General features: G+C 36.5%; 2 protein-coding genes across 3 annotated transcripts; both read left to right on the top strand.

Annotated features, from left to right (window-relative positions):
- Positions 1-1051: 1051 nt before the first annotated feature.
- Positions 1052-11147, top strand: upf3a (UPF3A regulator of nonsense mediated mRNA decay). 2 transcript variants are annotated; one of them, XM_007227868.4, is made up of 13 exons: positions 1052-1297; positions 2411-2756; positions 3727-3961; positions 4821-4927; positions 5017-5123; positions 5231-5329; positions 5846-5956; positions 6123-6178; positions 6270-6428; positions 6511-6644; positions 7150-7438; positions 7913-7990; positions 9191-11147. In XM_007227868.4, exons 3-13 carry the CDS (start codon positions 3824-3826, stop codon positions 9353-9355), a joined length of 1443 nt encoding a protein of 480 aa, XP_007227930.3. In that variant the 5' UTR covers positions 1052-1297; positions 2411-2756; positions 3727-3823; the 3' UTR covers positions 9356-11147. The 2 variants fall into 2 exon arrangements, with proteins under 2 accessions (XP_007227930.3, XP_007227931.3); XM_007227869.4 differs by lacking the exon at positions 7913-7990 and having other exon boundaries at positions 1053-1297.
- Positions 11148-17168: 6021 nt separating this feature from the next.
- On the top strand, positions 17169-23315 carry p2ry8 (P2Y receptor family member 8). Its single transcript, XM_007227867.3, has 2 exons — positions 17169-17228; positions 20859-23315. Exon 2 carries the CDS (start codon positions 20884-20886, stop codon positions 21955-21957), a length of 1074 nt encoding a protein of 357 aa, XP_007227929.3. The 5' UTR covers positions 17169-17228; positions 20859-20883; the 3' UTR covers positions 21958-23315.
- Positions 23316-23577: the final 262 nt, after the last annotated feature.

Below are 23577 nucleotides of genomic sequence, written 5' to 3'. Positions count from 1 at the left end.
TAGTACTACACACACAAATGGTAGAAATGGCAAAAAAAGTTTAAACAGTGTCCTTGTACTTGCTGCCCAAGGACAAATATGCTTGTCAGAAGTCAGAATACCTTAAAAGAGGTCAGTATTATTTTAAAAGTTGATGTGTAAACCTGGTCAGTGTTCTCTGGTCTGCCTCAGAAACCTCCAGTAGCACTTGTAGTAAACAGCTGTTGTTTATGTGAACACGTGGCCAAACAGCAAGAATATCTATAGCTTTGATATGACTTGATATAAATAACACAGTAGACCAACACCAGCAGATGACATGTCTCTCCAAACCATCACTGATTGTGGAAATTTCACACTAATAGACCTCAAGTAGCATGGACTGTGTGTCTCTCCACTCTTCCTCCAGACTCTGCTCCCTTGATTTCTGAATGAAATGCAAAATGTACTGATGGTCAGTGATGGTTTGGAGAGACATGTCATCATCTGCTGGTGTTGGTCCACTGTGTTATAATAAGTCCAAAGTCAGTGCAGGCTTTTCCTTGAAAATCTTACAGCACTTCATGATTCTCTCTGCTGACAACCTTTGTGGAGGTGCGGATTTCATCTTCGAGCAGGACTTGGCACGCTGCCCACACTGCCAAATGTACCAATTGGTCTTATTGTATAATATTCTAATTTTGAGACATTGATTTTTTATTTTTTTTTTGGTGGTAAGCCATAATCATCAACAATAAAAGAAATAAACGCTTAAGATAGATCACTGTGTGTAATACATCATGTATTGTAATACATGAGTTTCACAATTTGAACTGAATTACTGTAATAAAGTAACTTTTTAATTATATTCTAATTTTTTAAGTTGCACTAGAACATCAGTAACGACAAGCCACACAAATGTAGCCTTATTTATTAATTCTGATTTGGTTAAGAAGCTTTAATTGAAGTCATTATCTTCACTCTTGCTCCACCCCACCTGGTGGTCGAGTCCCTCAGCACTCCTCCAGCGACGCCCCCTGTTCTCTAAACCCCGCGTCATGGCTCTTCAGCGCACCGAGCGGTGTGAGTGGAGGGTAAACACGTCGTGATCTCAATGAGGCAGAGCAGCTCTGAGAGCTGCAGGAGGAGAGGCTAAGCAGAGAGATGGGCTGTGCACCTTCTAAATCCACCCTGACCTACACCCACGAGCGCGTGTGTGGAGATCTCGACACGTGCTCCACTTTCGTACCGAGTCTGAAGAGCTCCGTGTCCACCCCCGAGAGACCTTCACCCAGACTCTGCGTGGAGACCACCAGCGGGAAACAAACTTTCCTCAGTGGTAAGAGAAACTCCAGCCTACTGATGGAAAACAGATCTGAGTAACCGACCAGTGAAAGTTGTGCGTTATTTGTGTTTTTTTATTATGAATTCACTGGTGGACCAGCTTTTAAAGGTCTTTTTTTTTTAGTTTTTATTCATTTTAAAATGTCTAGTTGTGGTCTCTAGTATGAATGAATGTGAAAAAAGTGCTCCGGTGTTTCTGTATAGCCCTGCTTTATTTCACCTAATTAGGGGTCTCTGAAGAAATGTAGGATTTCTGCTCTTGCTCATGAATATTCATATATGAAAAGATCTCGCCTCTGATTGGCTAAAAGCACTGCAGAAGAGAACGCTTGCCTGCCTTCTCTCTACAGTCAATTTTACAGCTCTAAAATTCAAAGTACAAAATGTTTTCAGAGATATGGCCTTAGTTAGTAAAGACATAGCACTGAGTGCTAGATAAAGTTAGCCTTAAACTTTACATCAGACTGTTAGTGTCCCTGTGGCCAAAAGAAATGCTATCAGTTATGCAGGGCGAGCGCTCTGGTTCAGCCTTTTGATCACATTGTCCAACAGTAATCCATCTAAATAAGTTCATTTATTATGCCCACATTAATGTTCCTGAGCTTTTTGGAGAACATGGCAACTCCAAAGAAATGAAAAACAGACAGCAAATGCAGAACAATTCAGAAGGAAGTGTGTATGTTTTATTTGTCAGGAAACAGTTGCCATAATTAAGGAGTATAATATTAAGAGACATTTTGAAACAATAATTTGAAAAATCTTAGTTTACACAACACTGCCAAAGATAGATAAAGATAGTAACTCAAGTGAAATGGTGTTTAAATGATAGTAATCAAGAAAAATGATTATAAGTAATATAATTTATTATTTGTTTATTACAAAGTCTGTGGCCCATGACTGCACATATATTTCTCCTTTTGGGCCCCAACAAAAAAAGTTTGCACACCCCTGGTTTAACTTGACTCAAAAAGTTTACCGATCTGGTACAGTTAAGCACAGTCACAGAGCTTGTGGGGTTTTAGGCCGCATCCTTCATTACCCATCAGTCTCTGCTTTCTCTACTAGCTGCCGTGTTCCCTCATGTGTGTCCGTTCCTGCTTTATTTCAGTACCTGGTCGAGAGTGCTGTGGTCGCTCTGGGCTCCAGCCTCCCTGCAGCCCCTTCAGACCCCCACCACCCAGCGGCAGCACTGACAGCAGCAGCAGCAGTGACTCAGAGGAAAGCGAGAGTCCAGCAGGAAAACACTGAAAATCTTAAAATAAAGGAGTGATAAGCTCTGTTCATCACACCACACCAATTACAGCCAAAGTCTACACTGTCTGTGCGGTATCACCTGTGTTTCTTCTGAAAGATGTTGGAACACTGCTGTGAAGGCTGGATTGCATTCAACCATAAAAGAGCTTCAGAAAGGCCAGGAACTGAGGCCAGAGGACAACGGTTACCTTCAAGTAGCAGTGCGAGCTGTTTTTGCCTAAAATACCACCAGTTATAGATATGTGAAACTTCACTTATTTTTGTCAGAAATTGTACTATTAAATGGTACTTCAAAAATATATATTTATTTTACTAGTAAAAATAATTGATACATTTAGTAGTCGGAATCACATTTTGTAAGTTTCGTATCTTGTGAAAATACATGTACTGAAATTGTTATTGTCATTTACGTTACTTAATTTTACCTTACAATATTTACAGTCCTGTGCACACAACAAGAAAAAAAAAAAGATTGATGAGCTTATATGATTAGATTTTGCATTCAGCAGAAATGGCTCTTGGCTCTTATGGGACATTGTTTAAATAAACTACAGACAATTTTTCTTCCAAATTCCAAATAAAAATATTGTCATTTCGAGCATTTATTTGCAGAAAGTGTGAAATGTCTGAAATAACAAAAAAGATGCAGAGCTTTTAGACTTTAAGTAATGCAAAGAAAACAAGTTCATATTCATAAAGTTTTAAGAGTTCAGAAACCAATATTTGGTGGAATAACCCTGTGTTTTTTAATCACAGTTTTCATGCATGCATCTTGGCATGTTCTCCTCCACCAGTCTTACACACTGCTTTTGGATAACTTTAAGCAGTTCATTTGGTTTGATTGCTTGTGTTCATCCATCCATCTTCCTCTTAATTATATTCCAGAGGTTTTCAATTTTTAGGAAGTTTATGTATTATAAAGGAAGGAATTAGATTTTTCGAGTATTAGTAATAATTGAGTTAGAGTGCATTTTGCTGATGGTATTTCAAGATTAACCGTTTTTAGTATCTGAATTCTCTAGTTAGAATGAGTGTCTGTTTAGTTTAAGACAGAGTCTTTTAGCGTATTATGAATTTAAATTTGATTCAGTTCGTGCGGACTCTGGCTAAATTCAGTTTAATTTAAAGTGTGTTTCAGACAGAGTGCTGCGCTTACTGTTCTCCTCACAGGGAACAGAGCAGCGCCTCTGTTTTTGTTTTCGTCTGAAGTCTCGCGGGATTTGTGTGCGAGTTCTCGCGAGCGCGGGCGGAGAGGAGGAATGGAGATATGAGGGCTGAAAGGGAGCCGACGGCAGGAAGCAGGGAGAGAAACATCGTGGAGATCCAGTTCAGAGACTCGCAGCGGGAGCAGGAGAGCTCCGCCGGCCAGAAGCAGAAGGAGGAGAAGAAGGAGGTCTTTACTAAGGTGAGGTACAGAGCAGAGGCGGAGAGAGGGAGGTGTGGAAGGAGGTGGAGGAGCTTCAGCACCCCGGACAGCGACCACCGCCACTAACCCGCTACACCGCTAAAACCGCTAACAGCTTTAATCCAGCAGGATTAACCCTCCACCCGAGTACCGTGTTTCTCCTCTATTAGTCCTGCTGAAGCACTACCAGTCTGTCCTCTCCGCTGACCAGCCTTACAGACCGTACACTGAATAAATACTGTACACGACCCTGAACCGCCAACCAGCCATTGGCTATCATTAGCTAAGCTAAGCGAGGCTCACAGAGCTGGCTGGATCTGTCACGATAATCACTATATCGATATATGGACATTGCAGAGCCTCTGTGTGACGTCAAATAATAAAAAAAAAATGCATGGCCACAGCTTATTAAAGAGTGGGAACGATATCCCAACGCATGTCTACGAATTATTAAAGCATTCGTAATTAGATTATTAAATTGTGAGGTTGACTTATATTGTTATCCAGGACTTTATTATCTTGTTCTATGCCTTTATCAATCATATCCATGCATTAGGATCTTATTCTAACACTTTATTAAGTTGTGGCCATGCCTTAATAAGTCATAGCCATCTTGTTCCCATGTTTAATAAGGCATAGCCATGCATTAGGATCTTGTTCCCATGCTTTAATACGTTTTTATTTTTAATATGATGTTACATTATGATGTTTCAAAAAGTAGTTTTGAATTGTATTAATAGTTTTATTAATTTAGGATGTTTATAACTATATGTTATATATTTTAATCCCATGGTCTGGATTGCCAAAACTGTTACCTGTTTTTGAAACTATGTGACCAATGGCTTGCTTCTCATACCAGGTTGTTATTCGCCGACTGCCACCCAGTCTATCTAAAGACCAGCTTGAGGAACATCTCAGCCCGCTGCCATCTTTCGACTATTTTGAATTCTTTCCTGCGGATCAAAGGTGCTGTTTCTTACAACCTTTCTAAGAACTGTTTTTGGTACTCAAATAAAAACTATATATAACGTGCATGTTCATAATTTCTTCTGCAGTTTGTACCCACATCTTTTCTCCAGAGCATACATCAACTTCAAAAACCCTGAGGATATTGTTCTCTTCAGAGACCGGTTTGATGGCTATGTGTTCATTGACAATAAAGGTAATGTTTTCAATATTTATGAAATAAAATGTCGAACAAGCTTCTGTTTAAAAACTCATTCATACTTTAATAAACATGACCCTTATTTTCCACTCTTCGTTATTTAGGTCAAGAGTATCCGGCTATTGTAGAATTTGCTCCTTTTCAAAAGGTTTCCAAGAAGAAACTCAAGAAGAAAGATGCCAAGGCAGGAAGCATTGAGGAAGGTATTTATGCGTTGTATAGTTATTCATTTTTGGAAAGGTCTATTGTGTGTCTTCTATAACATATTTAAATCTGAGCTAAAATCTTAATCACAAAAATGTGGTCACAATATTGTCTACTTTCTGTTATTATTCCAACAACATTGTAAAAAGCTAAAAAAAAAATGCATTTTTTTTTACATCACTGGCACATTACTGTCACAACCTCACTATTAAGTAACATTTCCTTTAGGCTTAATCTTAAACATAAGGCTTAATTCCTGTCTGGGAAATTTCCTCAATATCTTTTGACAACTCAAAATTACAATTGTATTCATATATCCAATTTCTGAAAAGAGAATATTATACATTTTAGAACATTTTATTTGTAAAATGATGTAGGCACCAAAACAACATTGTGTTTGCAGGGGTGTAATAAAAGATAGTTAACTGAATATTTAATGAAACTGTTTGAATATTGTTTGTACTGCTCTACAATAATGCACTGTATATATGCATTATATATATACATTTTGTTAGACCCAGAATACAAACGCTTCCTGGAGAACTACTCTTGTGATGAGGAGAAATCAATGGCCAACCCAGAAACACTGCTTGGGGAGATTGAGGCTAAAACAAGAGAACTTATAGGTATACATTTCCTTCTGCTCTGACTCCATGCACATTACGCTTAACAGTGTTTTCTTCCATTTACCATATATGTTTAGCACAACACAAGCTGATTTTTGATCCAAACAGATCCATTTTAAAAAATAAGAAAATAATGAACGTGAATGTGCATTTCCCTTTGTTTCAGCTAAAAGAACAACTCCACTTTTGGAATACATTAAGAACAAGAAGTTGGAGAAACAGGTCAGGCCACAAATAATACAATGTTTCTCTTTTATAAATGTGCAAACTTGATATTTGTGCTGTCTTACAATGGATTGTTTTTAAATCACAGAGAATCCGTGAGGAAAAAAGGGAAGAGAGGCGACGGAGAGAGCTGGAGAAGAAGCGGCAAAGAGAAGAGGAGAAGAGGAAACGCAGGGAGGAGGAAAGACGAAAGCGCAAGGAGGCAGAGAAACAGAAGAAACTCACTGAAAAGGAGATCAAAATTAAAGTATGACCCTACTTCCTCTTTCAGTTTATTTTTTTAAATGTTTCACAAGATATCAAGGTTCATAATTCTGATGTTTCTTTAGCTCTTGAAGAAATGTGACAGAGATGATGAGGTGGACTCAGATAGACTGAGAGATAAAGGAGACAGTGGAGAGGCTGACCGGAACAAGTGGGAGAAACCGGCTGGCCACACCAAGTCAAAGGAACCAAAGGAAAAGTAAGGACCTGGTTAATGCTGTATTTTTTTAATCTATTGATCACTAAAAAATGCTAAAAATAATTATTAAAATGGGATACAATAATTTTGAAAGTTACAAATATGGGCAAACGCATATAAACTAAACTATTGGTATTGGTAGACAGTTAAATTCTAGAAAAAGGGTTAAAAAAATTAAGCACTTTCATCTAACATCCTAACTAAATTTTATTGCCTGCCAAATTGGTTCTTCTTGGGAAAGATTGGTAAGTGTGATCTATGCTTCATTCAAACAACTTTAATGAGACATCAGAAGACTTGAGGTCTTTACTAAATTACTAAATAACTAAAGACCTGAGTGTACATCAGTCCATGGTTAGACAAATTATCTGCAAATGGTTAAAATGCTTTTTCATTATTACATTCCAAGAGCCTGGCTTGTGATTTGTAATGTCCTACATATTCCTTCAAGTTTTACTGCTGAATTAGAGAAGATGATTCTGTGTGGTGGGTCTATTTATGGTAGAGCTCAGCTGGAGAGCGATAAGGAACAGCGGGAAGGTCACGGCCGCCGGCAGCGGGACAAGGAGCACCGTGGCCGAGAAGAGGAGCGCAAACGTCAGCGGCATCATTACGAGTTCGACAAGTTCATGCGCCGCAAGGAGGAGACCAAATGGGGCAAAGGCTACTGTCAAGACAGGGCAAAGAAAGACGGCCATCATCATGGCTACTCGTACTGCCCGGATGCGGGGGACAAGCTGGGCAAGGAGGACAGGGACGATATTGGGAACAGGAAGGAGCGCATTCGCAATAAGGTGAGCAAGAGCTGATAAAGCTGAAGATATTTAATCACAGTTCATTTTTACTGCAGCCTCTAGCACCTCATAAGCATCCGTTTGTGCCAAAACCACTCAGTGATTAGCATCATGCACTTTACTGTAAAATCTCACTCTGTCACTTATTTATTAAGGACAACACAAGCTCATGTCATGCCTTTAAGAGCATTTAGCATTAGCATACCATCAGTTTGTTTGTCCAGCACTCAGCTATGTGGTAGTATTTCCATTTAAACTGTTTTTCTTTCCTCTGTGGTCATTTTAATTCACATGTCATTATGGCTGTGGGTGTGCAATACAAATCCTCCTCCCTCCTGGGGCTTGTATCGCAGCCCATGCTTGTGTTGTGAGCCGTAGAGTGCTGAATGTGTTGTCGAGGCAGTTAGCTGTGAATTTGGCTGTGAGTTGGCAATCTTGGGCTTGATCATTGATGGAAGACAACGTGTCTCTCAGTCTGTGTTAGTGCATCAGGAGAAAAGGACCTCCCAGTCTGAGGGGCCAGACCAGATAGGAGGGGCTCTGCCAGCCAAGGTACAGCTAGCCTTTGAGCCTTTCTACCCAAGGGGAGGGGGATACCGCACCGCTGTACGCTGGGAGACCCCACACCTTACCACGCTAGGCCTCGTTTTTGACAGCAAAAGGAGATGATGAAGTATGGTGGTATTTCTGGAAATAGGGTGTAACAATACTTTGTGACACAATACATCACAATTAATTATGTAAAAGAATTAAACTCCATAGCATAAATCATATTGGTTGGTTTCCCAAACAAGGATTAAGCCTAATCCTAGACTATTTTTTTTCTTTCAGTGGAAATAAATAATCATAATATAACCCAGCACGCAGCATATTATACATACTCCTATGTATCCTACACCAGATCACATGACTAATAATAAAACAGTTTAACAGAGGTAAGATTTTATCTGATTGTGTTGTATCATGAGTATTATGTTATCTTGTGTCTAGTGTATTATTAGCTTGGGGCTAACATATTAGCTTGTGATTAGAGTAATAGGCTAGAACAGTACAGTTCACAGCTTTTGTTAAATAGTGTCCCTTAATTTTGGAATTAAAAGCAAAAAAATGATTAACATTATTTTCTGTATTTTGAAAACACACACCAGCACATTCAACATCACAATCTCCCCACACTACTAACCCTAACATCAGTACTTTCAGTATCATACATTTTTAGAATATTGCAATGCTATCAGATTGCAAACTTTGTATTGAAATTCCAGTTGGATTGTGAACTGAGTGTATTGTTACATCCATTCAGAGAGCTTAAATAATTAATTAATTTAATTCATTAACTATCAATTAATATTTTTAGGAACCAATATGGAGCCTAACATAACTGTTGTGGGCAATTTCAAATTTGATAGAGGTGTGGAATTTTTATCATATGTTTATGATACATTTCGTTATTATGACTTTCTGATGAGTAGAGCTTTTGGAACCTTGACCTATGCAAAGAATACAAAGATGTTTAGCTTGGATTACAGCATTTAAAAAATAATTAATATTTTTAAGTACGTTTTATTGTTTTGCTGTCAAAAACGAATTGCCTGCTGTTCTAAATTTTTCAATATGGGGGGGGAGGACACTGATCAGAGCCAGAGAGCAGTTGACTTTTTGCTCTGCTAAAACAGGTCGTTTGGGGGGTGCTCAGTGTTGGCGGGTTAATAAGAGGAGCATTATTGTTTTATCACTCTTGTTTCGGGACAGGACCGGCCCGCCATGCAGCTGTACCAGCCAGGAGCCCGCAACCGCAAGCGCATGGGCTCTGGGAACAAAGCCTTCGACTTCAGCCCCATCTCTCCAGAGTCCAGCACTGAGCACTGCTACGAGCTGGCCTTGGGGACGGGCTCTGAGAAGAGTGGAGATGAGTGACAGAGCGGGCAGCTTTACTCGGGGCAGAGATATAGATGGGCAATAATATAATAAAAGCTGAAGTATCGGCCTGTTTAATCATGTTGCGTTTCCTTTATGCCGCTGGTGAGTGTTGTGAACGAAGCCAGGCTCCTCCCTCATTCTCATGCACTACGTCACCAATCTGTACAGATTCATGAATAGCTATGTGGACATTCATGGAGGCTACTGTATGTCAAAGATCACTGCCTGTTTGGATTCACGTTTTCTACACCACACCACAGGAACTCGGCACACTTTATCCGTTGAACACTCATCTGAGATCGAATACCTCATCATTTAACGAGGACAGATTTCTATGCCTTTTTTGTAGTGAATCAAATGGATTCTGACAGACTAGAGAGTTTATGGATAGTATATAGATTTTGCTGTAAAGATCATAAACACATGTTGTGAAATCTGTATTTTTAATATGCAAAATGTATGTTTAAATGTGTAAAATCTGTTTTGCAGCTGCAGTATGACTCTGTAAGAGAAGCTAGCTATTACACAGTCCAGTCAGAATATTATGACCATCTTTTTGTTTATACACTTATTGTCCTTTTTTTTATCTCCACTGAACATATAGGAACACTGTGTGGTTGTATAATTATTGAGTAATCTTCAATGGCCAAAATCAAACAGGACCACCACAGATTTGGTATTATGTTGGTATTATTTGGGTGATTTGGGTTATTCTTAGCTCTGCATTAACACTGTCATGCAATGGTATACAGACACAGCAGTGCTGCTGGAGTTTTTAAACACTTCACATTCACTGCTAGACTGAGGAAAGATCAGGAATCAGAAACATCCAGCCAAAAGCATTACATGATGACTAGAGGATTAAAACAAACACAAAATGTGCAGCAACAGATGAGCTTAGGTCTCTGACTTTATATCTACAAGGTGAACCAGCTAGATTTGAGTGTCTAATATAGCAGACAGTGAGTAAACACAGTGAAATAACAGGATAATATGTATAAGTATGTCCTTGTAATTACAATAACTACAAGGTGCTCCTATATGCTCAGTTGAGCTGATGAAATAGACAATCAGTATACAAACATGTGAGTAGTTGTAATATTCTGATATGATTGTGTCTTACTTATATTTCTATGTATGTTTGTGTGTATGTATGCGCATGCACATTGCTACTTTGATCCTGGACATAATAGCACTGGCTTTAATGATTTCAGATTTTAGCATGCTCCTCTTTATTTTAGATAATAACAATAATAAAAGTAATAATAATATTAATTATAGTAATAATGCTAAAATGATGCCTTTGAGTGCTAACTATCCTCTGTGTTAGACCTGCAGTGTGACTTTCCGTGAGCTTGCAGTACTTCTAGGTTGATGTGAGTCTTTAGCTATTTTAAGATCAGTGTTTCAACCTGCGAGCCAAGAAGAACAAATTATGATGTGTTCCATTAAAAGCTACCGAAGACATTTAGCTCCAGTTTTTCTCGGGTCACTTAGATCATGTTAAATGTCATTTGAATGATTTTCTAGATGCTGTTCACAGTTTTTACATGGAAGATTCAGATCATTGATGGCCACTATGTGTCACATGCCTTAGAGATGATTTGCACTTGACCGTTTCATCTGCCATTATGAAGGTGTCTGAAATACAGGGTTGTTTTGATCTCACTTGGAAGAACAAGAAAACTGAACAAGAATCTGTCCACATGTGATACTACAGAGATATATTATGACATTTTTGATGGATTTCCATACACTGTTTGTCTACAATAAAGATGTTATCCCATAAGCAATGCATTTTGTTTTTCTTTATGCTCGTTCATATATATTTCTAAGGGTGTAACAATGCACTCAGATCATGATTCAGTTTAATTCAAACCATATTTGAAACGCAATTGAACAAAAAGGCAAAAAGAAGACAAATGAAGGCATTTATACATAATACAAAATAAAGGTGCTTCAACTTCATAAGCAGCACTTAACATCCACGCATTAGCAGCCAGAACTCTGTTAAAAACTGTATAAAAATTCAGTAGCCCCTTGTGTTACATTGTGATACATTCTTAAAAGTAAATATACTACAGAGTCCATGTACATACAGCACTCCTGTAATTGATGATTGACTTTTCTGATATGTTAAAAGTCAAATTACCCACTTTAAAATGAGAAATACAGGGGAAAAAATATTTGAATTATTTCTGGAGCATGAAAAATAAGCTTTATCTCAGCTGGTCTTAATGAGTGCAAAGAGCATGTAAATGAAAAATAATTAATTGAATGTATTTAATTCAAAATATACTGTTTGTTCTTATATGTTTATATCACACACTAACTGATCTGGTCACAGTTTCCCAAAAGCATCTTAGCATTAAAAAAATCTTACCATAGAGAGAGAGCATTTAGTGTGAAGCTCACTCGACCATTAAGCATCGTCTTTGTAATAAGAAGCTTTTGGGAAACTCGGTCCTGGTCAATCTGATTTAATAAACTAATAATAAACTAATTTCATGATAATTTCTTATGTGTTCATTTAATTATTGTGGATTTTGAGGTGAACTATAATCTGAAAAGGGGTAAAAAAAAAATGTATTACTCAAAATATTGATTTTTATTGATCTATATTATTAAGCTAAATATAATTTTTTAAAATATATATTTTATTCTATATACTTTTGATTATTATTGTATATTTTATATAATTAATTATTTAATATAATTAAATAATTATATAATTACATATGAAGATAACAGGAGGAATAAACAGCTCATTCTGTAATTCTGTATTATCTTTATCTATAATATCTATCTGTATGAGTGGATGAAAAAGAAGTGAGTAATCTAAAATTATTCAAAAAGAAAAGAATAATAATTAACATTTATACAAATAAAAGGGTTTAAATATTTGAAACGTTATTTAAAAATTACGTAATTCTTCTTGCACTTGAGAAATGTCTCCATCTGGTGTTTATTATGCAGCACACCCTTAAATAAAGCTTAAGAAAAAGAAACAGAAACCCAGCACACCTACTCATCAGTTTCAGAATGAACTGATTAACCTGGGAACAAAATCTTCTGTAAAATGTTTCACTTTTAAACAGTTTCAGATGTGTTTCCTGGCCTCTCCCGCCCAAAATGTGGTGTCTAGCCCTGCAGTAGGATGGGGTGGTGTAAGTCTGACACTGACTGTCACATCCTGCACATGACTGATCTCAGTATTGCACGATGACTAAGATTGAGTCAATACCAGCTGGCTGGATGCCCACAGTAAAGGCGGAGGCAGGACATGAATGAAACTCTTACAGCTCCACCCTTAGTTCTCACACACTCAACATTAACGCTGTTGAACGGAAACTGGTTAACAGTTTTGCATTTGTCATTCAGGGAATGTAACGGTCATGAATATACAAGATTCATTTAAAGAGAAGACTTGATTCTCAGGCATTTTGGGCCCTGTTTAGACCTGATCATTGATCACCTCTCTATAGGTATCCTAAAACTAACTAACTAGTAAATTCAGATACTTTAAAGCACCTATCCCTAAGATTTCCCAGAGTTTGGAGGTGATAAAATAGTCTAACTAAGGGTATAAGTGTCCTGACATGACCATCCATGCAACTAAAACTATGCATCTAATACTGTATATTTATTCTAAAATCAGAATCGTCTGACGTTTGTTGGATGTGATTGCTCTCTACATGTGGATGACATTTCATAAATGAACAAAATGAACAAAATGATTTGCTCAAAAACACCCTGCATTAAAAGTTCTCTTCCATAAAGGTGATATTCTAATTGTTCTAAAATAAATATCACAAAATGTCAAGGTATTTTCGCAATAATAATAATCTTGGCGATATGACAAAACGCTGAATTAAAAAAATATATATTTTAAGAATACACTACTGCAACAAAATGAATATTAAATTTGATTATTGCATATGATATAATATGGAACATCCCTAACTGAGATATTAATAAATACCGGAATTTTATTAGGTTTGTAACAGAAGTCAATGATCCAGAATGTCATGATACTATTAATAATAATGCACTCCAAATATATCCATATATCCAGGTAAAATAATTACATTTAAGTAAAGTAATAGATAATGGACAGATATAATCTGTATTTAGTAGATATATAATGGGAAATAAGAACAGTGTGAATTTTTCTTTTGCTAAAAACAGCAATAATATCGAATCAGGAGATTCAAAAATGTTGGCAATATTATTATGTACAACATGATATGGCACACCTCTAATTCTAATTCGCTGAAGTTGTTTAATCTCCAAAGAAAAGCATTATAAAGAATGTGTCAAAACAATAGGTCACTCTGAAGCTGCTTTAGTTCGCAGTCTGAGATCAAGATGGGCTGTAATAATGGGACCCGTTTGAAAGCCTGACCTGGTCCCAGTAACAACACATGTACAAAACCACTCATGCCAATAATGAAGCATTAGTTAGAGTGATATAAAAAGTCTTTCCACATCCCCTCAGCAGCATTTGTCTGTGTAACTGTGGAACTGCCTTCTCTTGTGTAATATAGCTCCATTTAAAATACTGTAGTAATGAGCTGAAGTGGTGCTGGTGTGGCTGAATACAATCAAATCCTTACAGCCCAGCTAGCATAAAATATTATAAAAAGATTTACCAAACTTTTCTGGAAAGGTTTTAGGAATGTTAATCTGTAACTTTATAGAAAGAATGTTTCAAGAATGTTCTAAAAATATAAGGTAATAATGGTTTGCATCATTGCATAATGCTTTACTAACATAAAGGAAATGTTAAAAGTAAAATTCCCAAAACTTAAAATAAAACAAGTTAAACTTTTAAGATTGTTAGCTGTAACGTTCAGAAAACGTTCTACTAGCCACAAATTGTTAGCCGTGAGTATTGATCTACATACTTGATCAGAATAAAAAGTACACTTGTACGGTGGCCGAGAAAGCCCAACGCAGTGCAAATTGAAAAGCGCTGCAAAAGCACAAAACACATCCATCAAAATTACAACACAGGCGCAGCAAATAGAAAAACGCGCTGCAACTAGAAAAACGCGCTGCAAATAGAACCACAACACAACGGAAGTGAGTCACAACTCAACGGAATTTTCCCGGGGGACCTTAAAAGATACTGTACCAGCTAAGCTGCGTCTTCAGTAACGTCTCGGACTTCACTATGTGTACAAAGGACAATAAGTGGCAAACAAGGCGTTTTGTGAAGCAGAACTTTTAATAAACATAACTTACTTTTCAGAAGCTTGTTTGCCACTTATTGTCCTTTGTATACAGCTGGTACAGCATCTTTTAAGGTCCCCCGGGAAAATTCCGTTGTGTTGTGACTCACTTCCGTTGTGTTGTGGTTCTATTTGCAGCGCGTTTTTCTATTTGCAGCACGTTTTTCTTTTTGCAGCGCGTTTTTCTATTTGCTGCGCCTGTGTTGTAATTTTGATGGATGTGTTTTGTGCTTTTGCAGCGCTTTTCAATTTGCACTGCGCTGGGCTTTCTCGGCCACCGTACACTTGTCTAAACGTAGTGTTAAATGTACTGTGTAGAGTTTTTTAATGTTACACCAGGAAGGAAACAGAAAAAGAACAGTTGGGTAAGCAGCCGTCTACAAACATTTGGACACATATACAACTTTGGTAACTGCAGCATTATTACAAAACGCGTGAGTAAAGAGAAGTTACATCAAATTACATCCAGATATAAAAGCAGGGTTGCATTAAAATGGTTGCAAAAGATTCTTTGCTCATAACAGGAAACACTGAAACACATGAAACACTAAACAGAAATTTGATGACCCTCACAAACAAAGACCCGACTGTCATGTGTACTTCACTCTGACACTTTATAGGATGTTTAAATGATAAAAAGAAATCGGATCTGGGACTGAAACAAAAAAATGAAAAACTGTTTCATGCCTAGTGTTTTGTACAAAACCAATAAAGTAACACAATGTATCATTTTCATTTCACATCACAATTATGTGCTACTTTGTGTTGGAATATCACTTAAAATCTCTTTAAAATACATTTAAGTTTGCGGTTGTAAGGTGACAAAATGTGGAAAAGTTCAAGGGGTATGAATACTTTTGCAAGTCACTGTATCTGGTTTAGACAACACAAACATAAAAAATGAAAAAAAAAAAAAAATTAGTGCTCAAGTTGTAAAATAAAATCCAGCTGTCCGTATGAATCTCTGAAGAAGTGGCTTTTTAAAGCAATGTATTCTGGGAATAATGTGAATAAAACAGTATTTTGATGCATTGTAAAAAGAGGAACTGGAAATGAAAGTGTACTACATTGTACAACATAATTTACATGTTAAAAATAATAAATAAACATATCTGTACACCCCCACAATACACACTGACCAGAAATACAATCCAGTTACTGAGTCTGAGCAAACAAAACCACTAAACTCTGGTTAGAAAGAAAGTGGTGTTGAGGGCAGGCCAGGATGGTGAACACAATTAACCACTGAAAGAGCCACCGAGGAATATAGCAACACTACCTATCAGATACACCTGAGCACCAAACATCTGTAAACCTGCAGAAAATGACATTTAAAAGAATCCATTTATATACATCAGTGATAGCAGTGTTATATCTGACTGAATAATACAGTCTTAATCTCTGATGTGGAGGATGTCAGCGTGCTTTTTTGGTCTTGTGGTGCTGGGTGTGTTAGGAGAACTTTTGCCACAGATCTGCCTACCACATCCGCTCAGGCTTGAGCATTACAAGTGACAAACAGACCCCAAAAAACCCAGGCTTTACTTTTAAGTTGATAACAAAAACAAGAAAGATTTTGTTTCTCTTATAGAATTGGTGGGCAGAATCAGAATACATGAATTATGATTTATGCACAAAACTGTTATAAAAAAAATAAAAAAATAAGTGTACTTATGCATGTGTGTATGCTGGTACACTGACATGCCACATTTCATGGGACACTAACTAGCATTCTGTCATGTAAAGTTTGCTGTGTCCCATGGAATCTAAGGAATATTGCACTGTTGGACCTGTGTTTGTAACCACGCCCCCTCGTTACCTGTCCCAGGTGTTTCTTACCCTACTGGTGTATTTAAGCCCCTTTGTTTCAGTGTTTTATGTGGAGTCTTTTGTGTGCTTCAAATGCTGTGTATTGTTTTGTATGCTTGTCAGGTCTGTTGGGTTTTTGTGCTGCTTGTTCTTTGTTCCCTATTTTCTTATTTAACTTAAATCTGTTAAGTCTTCTTAGTTTAGTTTTCCTTTTTTTTTTTGCTTGTTTTTTGTAGTTTAGTTTATTTTGTCTTTTTTATCTATTTATTTATTTATTTTCGCTACCCATTTTTGTTTTCGTACTGCTTTTGTTTATCTTGTTTCTTTAATAAATTTTGATCGGGATATTACGTCCGTCTTCTCATCCTTTCCTACTTGACAATAATACATCTATATAATATGAGTTTAACATTTTGAAAGGAATTACTGAAATAAAGTGACATTTCAATGATATTTCAATAATAGATTTTTTTCAGATGCACCTGTATGAGTGTGTATGTATATAAAAGGAATGAATTCCATAGGTTCATTATTGCATGAGTAATAAATGGATTGTCAAATGGATGTCATTTCCTCTCATTTTCTTAATAAACTTCTTAATACTCAGTACCGAGTAATTTAAATGTGTGTGTTTGAGTTTATAAATGTATAAAATACCAAATTCATTCAGTAGTTTTCATTTTGGCAAATTTTGTTAGAGGTGCTGTGACGCATTTCCTCCTTCTGTATAGAGCCGAGCCTGTCTGTTTGTTTCCTGACTTAACAGTCAGAAACCACGCCAACTGCCTGTATATCACACACGTGGTGGGCTGCTCGCTCTTTTTGAGGTAAGTGCTTTGGAAGCCCACTGAACCACAAACAAGGCACCTTCTAGACTTCCTTTTATTTACTCTTATACTTATGCTATGGAGAAACACATCCACACCGCATTCATCTGACAACATTGAATTAGTTTAAGTCTGTGGTTTTGTCTGTAGTTGGCACTGGTTTTGCTGTTGCTGGAGACTGATGGTTATGAAGTTATACTCAGGGGTGGCTTAAAATTGGGTGTGATGTGTTATGTGTATAAATATATTTATATATATATATTTTTTGTGTATTCTGTTTTTGATGTATTGACAGTGGTGTGGGAAACAATAATTTTATTTTATAATATTTATATTTGAATAATAATATATATATATATATATATATAATTTATATAAGGTTGAAGACTAGGCTGAACACTAATATATATGTTACTGTTCAACCTAGTTTTTTTTTTGTTTGTTTGTTTTTAATGGGTGAATAAATTTGAAATTAAATTTGCAAATTAAATTTCTATATTGTTACAAGTTTCAATTCAACAAAAGGGTCCAGGATAAGAATGTTTACAAGCTTTCAGTTATCATATCTTTTACCCAGTGGAAATTTCTCACAGATCATGCCCTGTTTGGGGCCCCTACTTCGCGGTTCTTGCGTTTTTGTGAAAGTGGCTCACATAAAAATGTGTGAACCAGAAATTTCTGTTGTAGCAGAGCACAGCATGTCCTGACGACTAAAACCATGCAGTCTGTCATACTAGAGAAAATCTAACCAACTAGAGTACAGGTCATGTGATGTTCAGTAGGACAGGTTTAGAAATAAACACAATATGAACACAGAATTAAAAACCACCTAACCTCTGACTGGACATTTAGGCACCTTAAAGAGGGAAAATTATAGTAAAAAAAAAAAAAATCAGTGCAGGGCAGATGAGCTGACAACAATCTCTTGCCAATAAACAATGTGCCAAAAAAACCCATCACACATGGTCATTCTGAAACTGCACAGCACTATACCATGTTAACTGATCATTATGCTTCCGATAAGCTGAGATTTTTCATTGCATATGCCAGTTGCACTATGTGGTTAAGAGCATCGTCAAGCGAGAAGTTTTTGCATTGTGAGAAACCTAACCAACACCCTACCTAGCACATCCTGTCCCTACAGTGCTCTGCACTTTAACATAGTGAAGCAACTTTGGAGCAAAAAAAAGAAACTGACTTAAAGTGCAAAAAATGCTGTGTTTAACTGTTTTAATTACAGATCATTAGTAGCATGGTAATATTCCATAACGTTTGTATTCAGTCACTTTATGCATAAATAAAAATCAGAGAAGAGAAGAAAATTGGGGCAGTATGAAAAAAACACAAGTGTTTTTTTTACATTTACTTTGACATTTATTTGATTTCAGGCAGCATAAACCCAGGATATTTCATGTTTTGTCAGATTAATTTAATTTGTTAATAAACATCAATACCTGCATTTCAGGCCTGCAACCCATTGCTTAAAAAAAAGTTGTGACAGTTGTGAAACAGACAGTTGTGAAAGTTGTGACAGTTGTCTATTTATCATTTTGAAATATTGCTAATAATTCTCACAACATACCAAACATTTTAGGTGATGTTTTATATTAGCTGTTATTTTAACAAACATGAGTCTTTCCTGTATTAATGATGAGATACTGTTTTTCAATTCCTCCCTGTAAATTGTTTGATATTTTATAGTTTTAGTTTATTACTATTTAATTGTTACTTCAGATCATGCAGCACCATCTCAACAGGATCAATGCTAATATAGGACCCTGATTTAGTCATGCCAAATCACAAACATGCTTTTTCAACCATTCTTTAATCAATTTACTTTAGTGCTTTTGAGTCATTGTCTTGTTGCATGACTCGAAGTCTCTTCAACTTGAAGTCGCAGACTTTTTTTCCCCAGACAACTTTTGATTGCGCTGTTTCCTTTACAGATTGTAAGACATCTGAGCCTTCTCAGAGGATTTTTGTAACATCCAGACACCCTTTCCTAGGAGAGTAGTAGCAGTACAGAATTTTCTTAAATTGTGGACATATTGTCTAACTGTTTATTGTTTATGTACACCTAAATCTCTGTGCTTTGGTATTCATTTCCAGCCATTTCCAAACTTTCTTAAGAAACACAGGTTTTGCACAGTTATTTTAATGTGCAAAGGCCCTGTGAAACCCACACATTTATATCCAAAGCAATTCTTATTCCATCCCTTTCAAGTTAACAATAATTTGGTAACCCACACTATGGTTTCATCACACTGTCTGTGGTGCAGGTCCGTAACCTTGGTGTTATCTTTTATTCTACATTTCTTTTGGGGCTCATATTAACAACACAACCAAGACTGCCCTTTTTCATCCCAAAAGCATTGCCAGACCATGTAGCTAAAACCCCTCATATAAGCCTTCATCACATCTAGACCAGAACACCAAACTCCTAAAGTTAAAAGACCAGAACTGGCTCTTAGTTCAATTTCATATACAATACAAATTTCTACAATTTTTTTTTATGTTTACCATCACTCTGCTGTTTTGCAGATGTTCTCCTCCACATTTATTCTGATCTACTGATGTTTAAATGCTCTTTGTCCCTTTTACCAAACTGTGCATGTATGGTTATAGAGCCATACATTTCATGTTGTTGAGAAACCAAAGCTATGAACTCTTTTACCCTTTACCTGCTTTTAAAAGTCTCATTTACAAATGTTTCTTTAATGTAATTTTTTCAACATTGTTTTTATACTTATTCTATTGGTGTCACTTTAATCAGATTAATCACAATAATAGTGTGTGATTAATTGTGACTTATCACACTTTGTTTAATAATGGATATTTAAATGTCAACAAAACAATTAACATAAAATATCAAAATGGAATTATATTTATATTAGTATCAATTACTTAGAAACAATAGTGTTTTTTGCTGCATTGGAACATATTAATCACAACCACAATAAAATCAAAAACTTATTTCAATAACTATTATTACTCCTTTTAAATTATTTATTTACATTGTGGTATTAATCACAATAACAAAATAAACGAAATCAAAAAAATATATATTCAAATAATTATTATGTTTTTTTTATTAGAATCTAAAAAATGTGCTAAATTTAAGTGGAGAGCTTTAGGAGCAACAGCTGATTCATGTGTTTATTAACATTGGTAGTAGTTATTTATTCCTATTTATTCCATTCTCTTTTCTTAGGTTTGATTGCTTATTTGCATTTTTTGCTATGATTCTGAGTTTGTCTCTGAATTTTAAAGTGCCACTGAGGCACTTACAAAATAAATTATATTATTATTTATTTATTTATTCATTTTTTATATTTGTAACTTGTAACAATAGACAATTCTGGTTCATTCATTAAACCACATAAATGACTTATCAGTTATATAGCAATTGTTAAAAAATTAGTTAAATTTCCTGTCACGTTTAGTCCCTGTCTCAGACCCCATCTGCATAAAAACAAAACAGAATGTCATATATTTATTGAGTACAGAGGAAATCACACAGCTATATGCATTTTCTTTGAGTCTCCTGAACAGTGCGGATGTTGTTCACACTGTAGACTGAGGTTTGAAGTGATATGAATCATCTGTGTGTGTCTCTCTATGTCCCTACAGACACTTGAGCAGAGCGGTCGTCAACATGAACGTGAGCGGCAACGTCAGCAAACTAGACAGCACCACTCTGTCTATATTTCAAACCAAATGGTCGAGCGATCTCATCTCGGCCGTCTACGTCGTTGTGACCGTCGTCAACCTCTGCGGAAACGGCCTGTCCATGTGGCTGCTGCTGTTTCGAACCTCCCCGAAGACTCCCTCCATCATCTTCATGATCAACCTGACCATTACTGACCTGGTCCTCGGCTTAATGCTGCCCTTTCAGATTATGTACCAGCTGCAGGGCTACAACTGGACTCTGGGTCCCAGCATGTGCAACATCCTCACTGTAGCCTTCTTTGCCAACATGTATTGCTCCATTTTGACAATGACTGCCATAAGCGTTGAGCGCTACATGGGCATTGTGAAGGTCATGCGCTTCAGGGAGCAGAGGAACAAGACCACCTATGCCATTTGTTCCTGCATGGTTATGTGGGTCATAGTCCTGGCAATTCTCAGCCCACTGGAGACCACAGATTTGACATTTAATGTTAAAGAGCTCAACATTACGACCTGCTTCGATGTCCTGAAGAAGGACATGCTCCCGACGACGGCGCACTGGGCCGCTTTCCTCTTTGGCTTGTTTGTGGTGCTGTTCTTCTGTCCCTTCATTATAACTGTGTACTGCTACGTCAGGATTATCTGCACCCTGATCAAGAACTCCAAGAACGTCCAGAAAGGCCGTGCCATCCGCCTGGCTTTCACTGTCTTGTTTGTCTTCGTGGTCTGCTTCGCCCCCAACAACATATTGCTCCTGGCACATTCAATCACCAGGCTTTTCTTCAACAAGTCTCTGTACATGTACTACAAGCTGTCCCTGTCACTTAGCTGCATCAACAGCTGTCTGGACCCATTCATTTACTATTTTGCCTCGAAGGAGTTTCGCCGAAAGATGAGACAGCTGTTGAGGCTGCGCAGCCTCAGCACACTGGAGAACGAAATGACTGCCGACGGCCCCAGAGAGAGCTTCTTCTCAGGCCGCACCGTTTCTAACGGCAACGAAGAAGACGAAAACCTAGAGAGGCAAGTTAATCAGACAATGCCAGCTTCTAGTTTATAGACAGAGGAAGTTTGCTTTTTTTAACTGTGAATTTGCACCCATTTCTTTCTGTGGTCTCATGTTTTTGTTCTGTTTTGACCATCCTCAGCTTCCCGTTAAGGGGAAGCCAGTCTGCTCATGTGACATTTCAAAACAAATCCTCTGATATCAGGAGTGCTGTTTTATTTTTTTCTTCTTGTAGCTGAAAACAATTACTATTTGAATATAAAGCTTTTTGATGTTGTTCATATACATTTTAAATGTACCTGTTTATTGTGTTATTCCTCAGGCATGTTGGTCATTCTCAGGAATGATTCCTCTGAAGTAAAAAAAAAAACTATTTTGCAGCTAACAGCCAACAGCTTTATTTGGCAGCTATTTCTGTTTGTGTTCTGTTTATTAAATTGTAAATATACTGTCTTGCAAAAGGTAACCACTGACCACATGTAGCCATTATTTAAGTTGATATTACACGTTTTTTGCCACTTAATATGTAATATTTTGCTTGTATTTACTGGATTATTTGTATTTTTTTCATTTTAATTTGTCCGATTTTTATACAACACACAGATACACAACATACAAAAACATCTGCCCACGTGTGGGTCATACACCGTATTTTTCGGACCATAAGGCGGACCGCATTATACTTTCAAACATAAGGTGCACTTTCATTTTTTGAGAAAATTAAAGGATTTTAAGTGCACCTTATAGTCCGAAAAATATGGTACGTGTGCCAGTATTTTGCCAGTAAAACTAGATGTAGAAGTTGAGACGTGAGTATTTTTTTTTTGATGATTGTGGTTTAAAAGTGGACTAGGTGCTGCTCTCACACAGACCTATTTTAAAATCCAGTATTACTATAACAATTACATCTATTACTGATGTATTCATTGTGATATTTCTTTTTTTTATTTGTTATTGTTTTATGTGAATATATTATTATCATCACATTGTTTAGTACAATTGTTTAATTGTAGTGCAGTACGTGGGGCAGATGATTTGTAGGCGGTTACAAATGAAAAGTAAAATAAATAAAATGCAAATAATATTTTAGTGTAGTAGCTCAGTGTCACATACACGTTCTGTTCCTCTGTTGTTTAGTACATATATATTTAAATACTATTCATGTATATACCTCTGTCTGATGCCAAACATTAAAAAGTTCTTTTTATCGGCTTATACTAATGGGAATCAGACATTATTATGCAAAATTAATGTACTAAGAATCTCAGGGATTAAGTAATTCTGTTGATAACATTACATTGTTAAAGCGTGTTATACTCCAGGGGCCTGGAAAATGCTGGCAACATGTTTTGCCACATAATTCTGATTATTCAAATAAATGTTTTCTAATAAAAATATTTTCTTTCATTTTTTATGGGGTCCCTATAATGTCTTTACTTTTTATTAAAATTATGTAATTGATATAATTATATATTTAGTAATGTATTAAGATTGCTCACTGCATATAGTCTATATACGGGTGATATTTAAATTTCTACATCTATCTAGCCTGCCATTGTTCAGCCCCTCCCATTCACAGTGAAGTTGTTATATGATTGTTTTATCAATAAGCACTTTCTAAATAAAGCCCAATACAAAGGAGTTAATCAGAACAGAGCTCACTTACTTTACGTC

Source organism: Astyanax mexicanus, chromosome 11 (assembly GCF_023375975.1).
Source record: "Astyanax mexicanus isolate ESR-SI-001 chromosome 11, AstMex3_surface, whole genome shotgun sequence".
Taxonomy (NCBI): Eukaryota; Metazoa; Chordata; class Actinopteri; order Characiformes; family Acestrorhamphidae; genus Astyanax; species Astyanax mexicanus.
The sequence above is the reverse complement of the archived record's forward strand: the minus strand, read 5'-3'. Positions and strand labels throughout refer to the sequence as shown.

Coding starts and splice junctions, on each gene's coding strand:
- upf3a (XM_007227868.4), top strand. CDS start 3,824: ATGAGGGCTGAAAGGGAGCCGACGGCAGGAAGCAGGGAGAGAAACATC. Junction 5,124..5,230: donor TGTGTTCATTGACAATAAAG/GTAATGTTTTCA, acceptor TTCGTTATTTAG/GTCAAGAGTATCCGGCTATT. Junction 5,330..5,845: donor GGCAGGAAGCATTGAGGAAG/GTATTTATGCGT, acceptor ACATTTTGTTAG/ACCCAGAATACAAACGCTTC.
- p2ry8 (XM_007227867.3), top strand. CDS start 20,884: ATGAACGTGAGCGGCAACGTCAGCAAACTAGACAGCACCACTCTGTCT.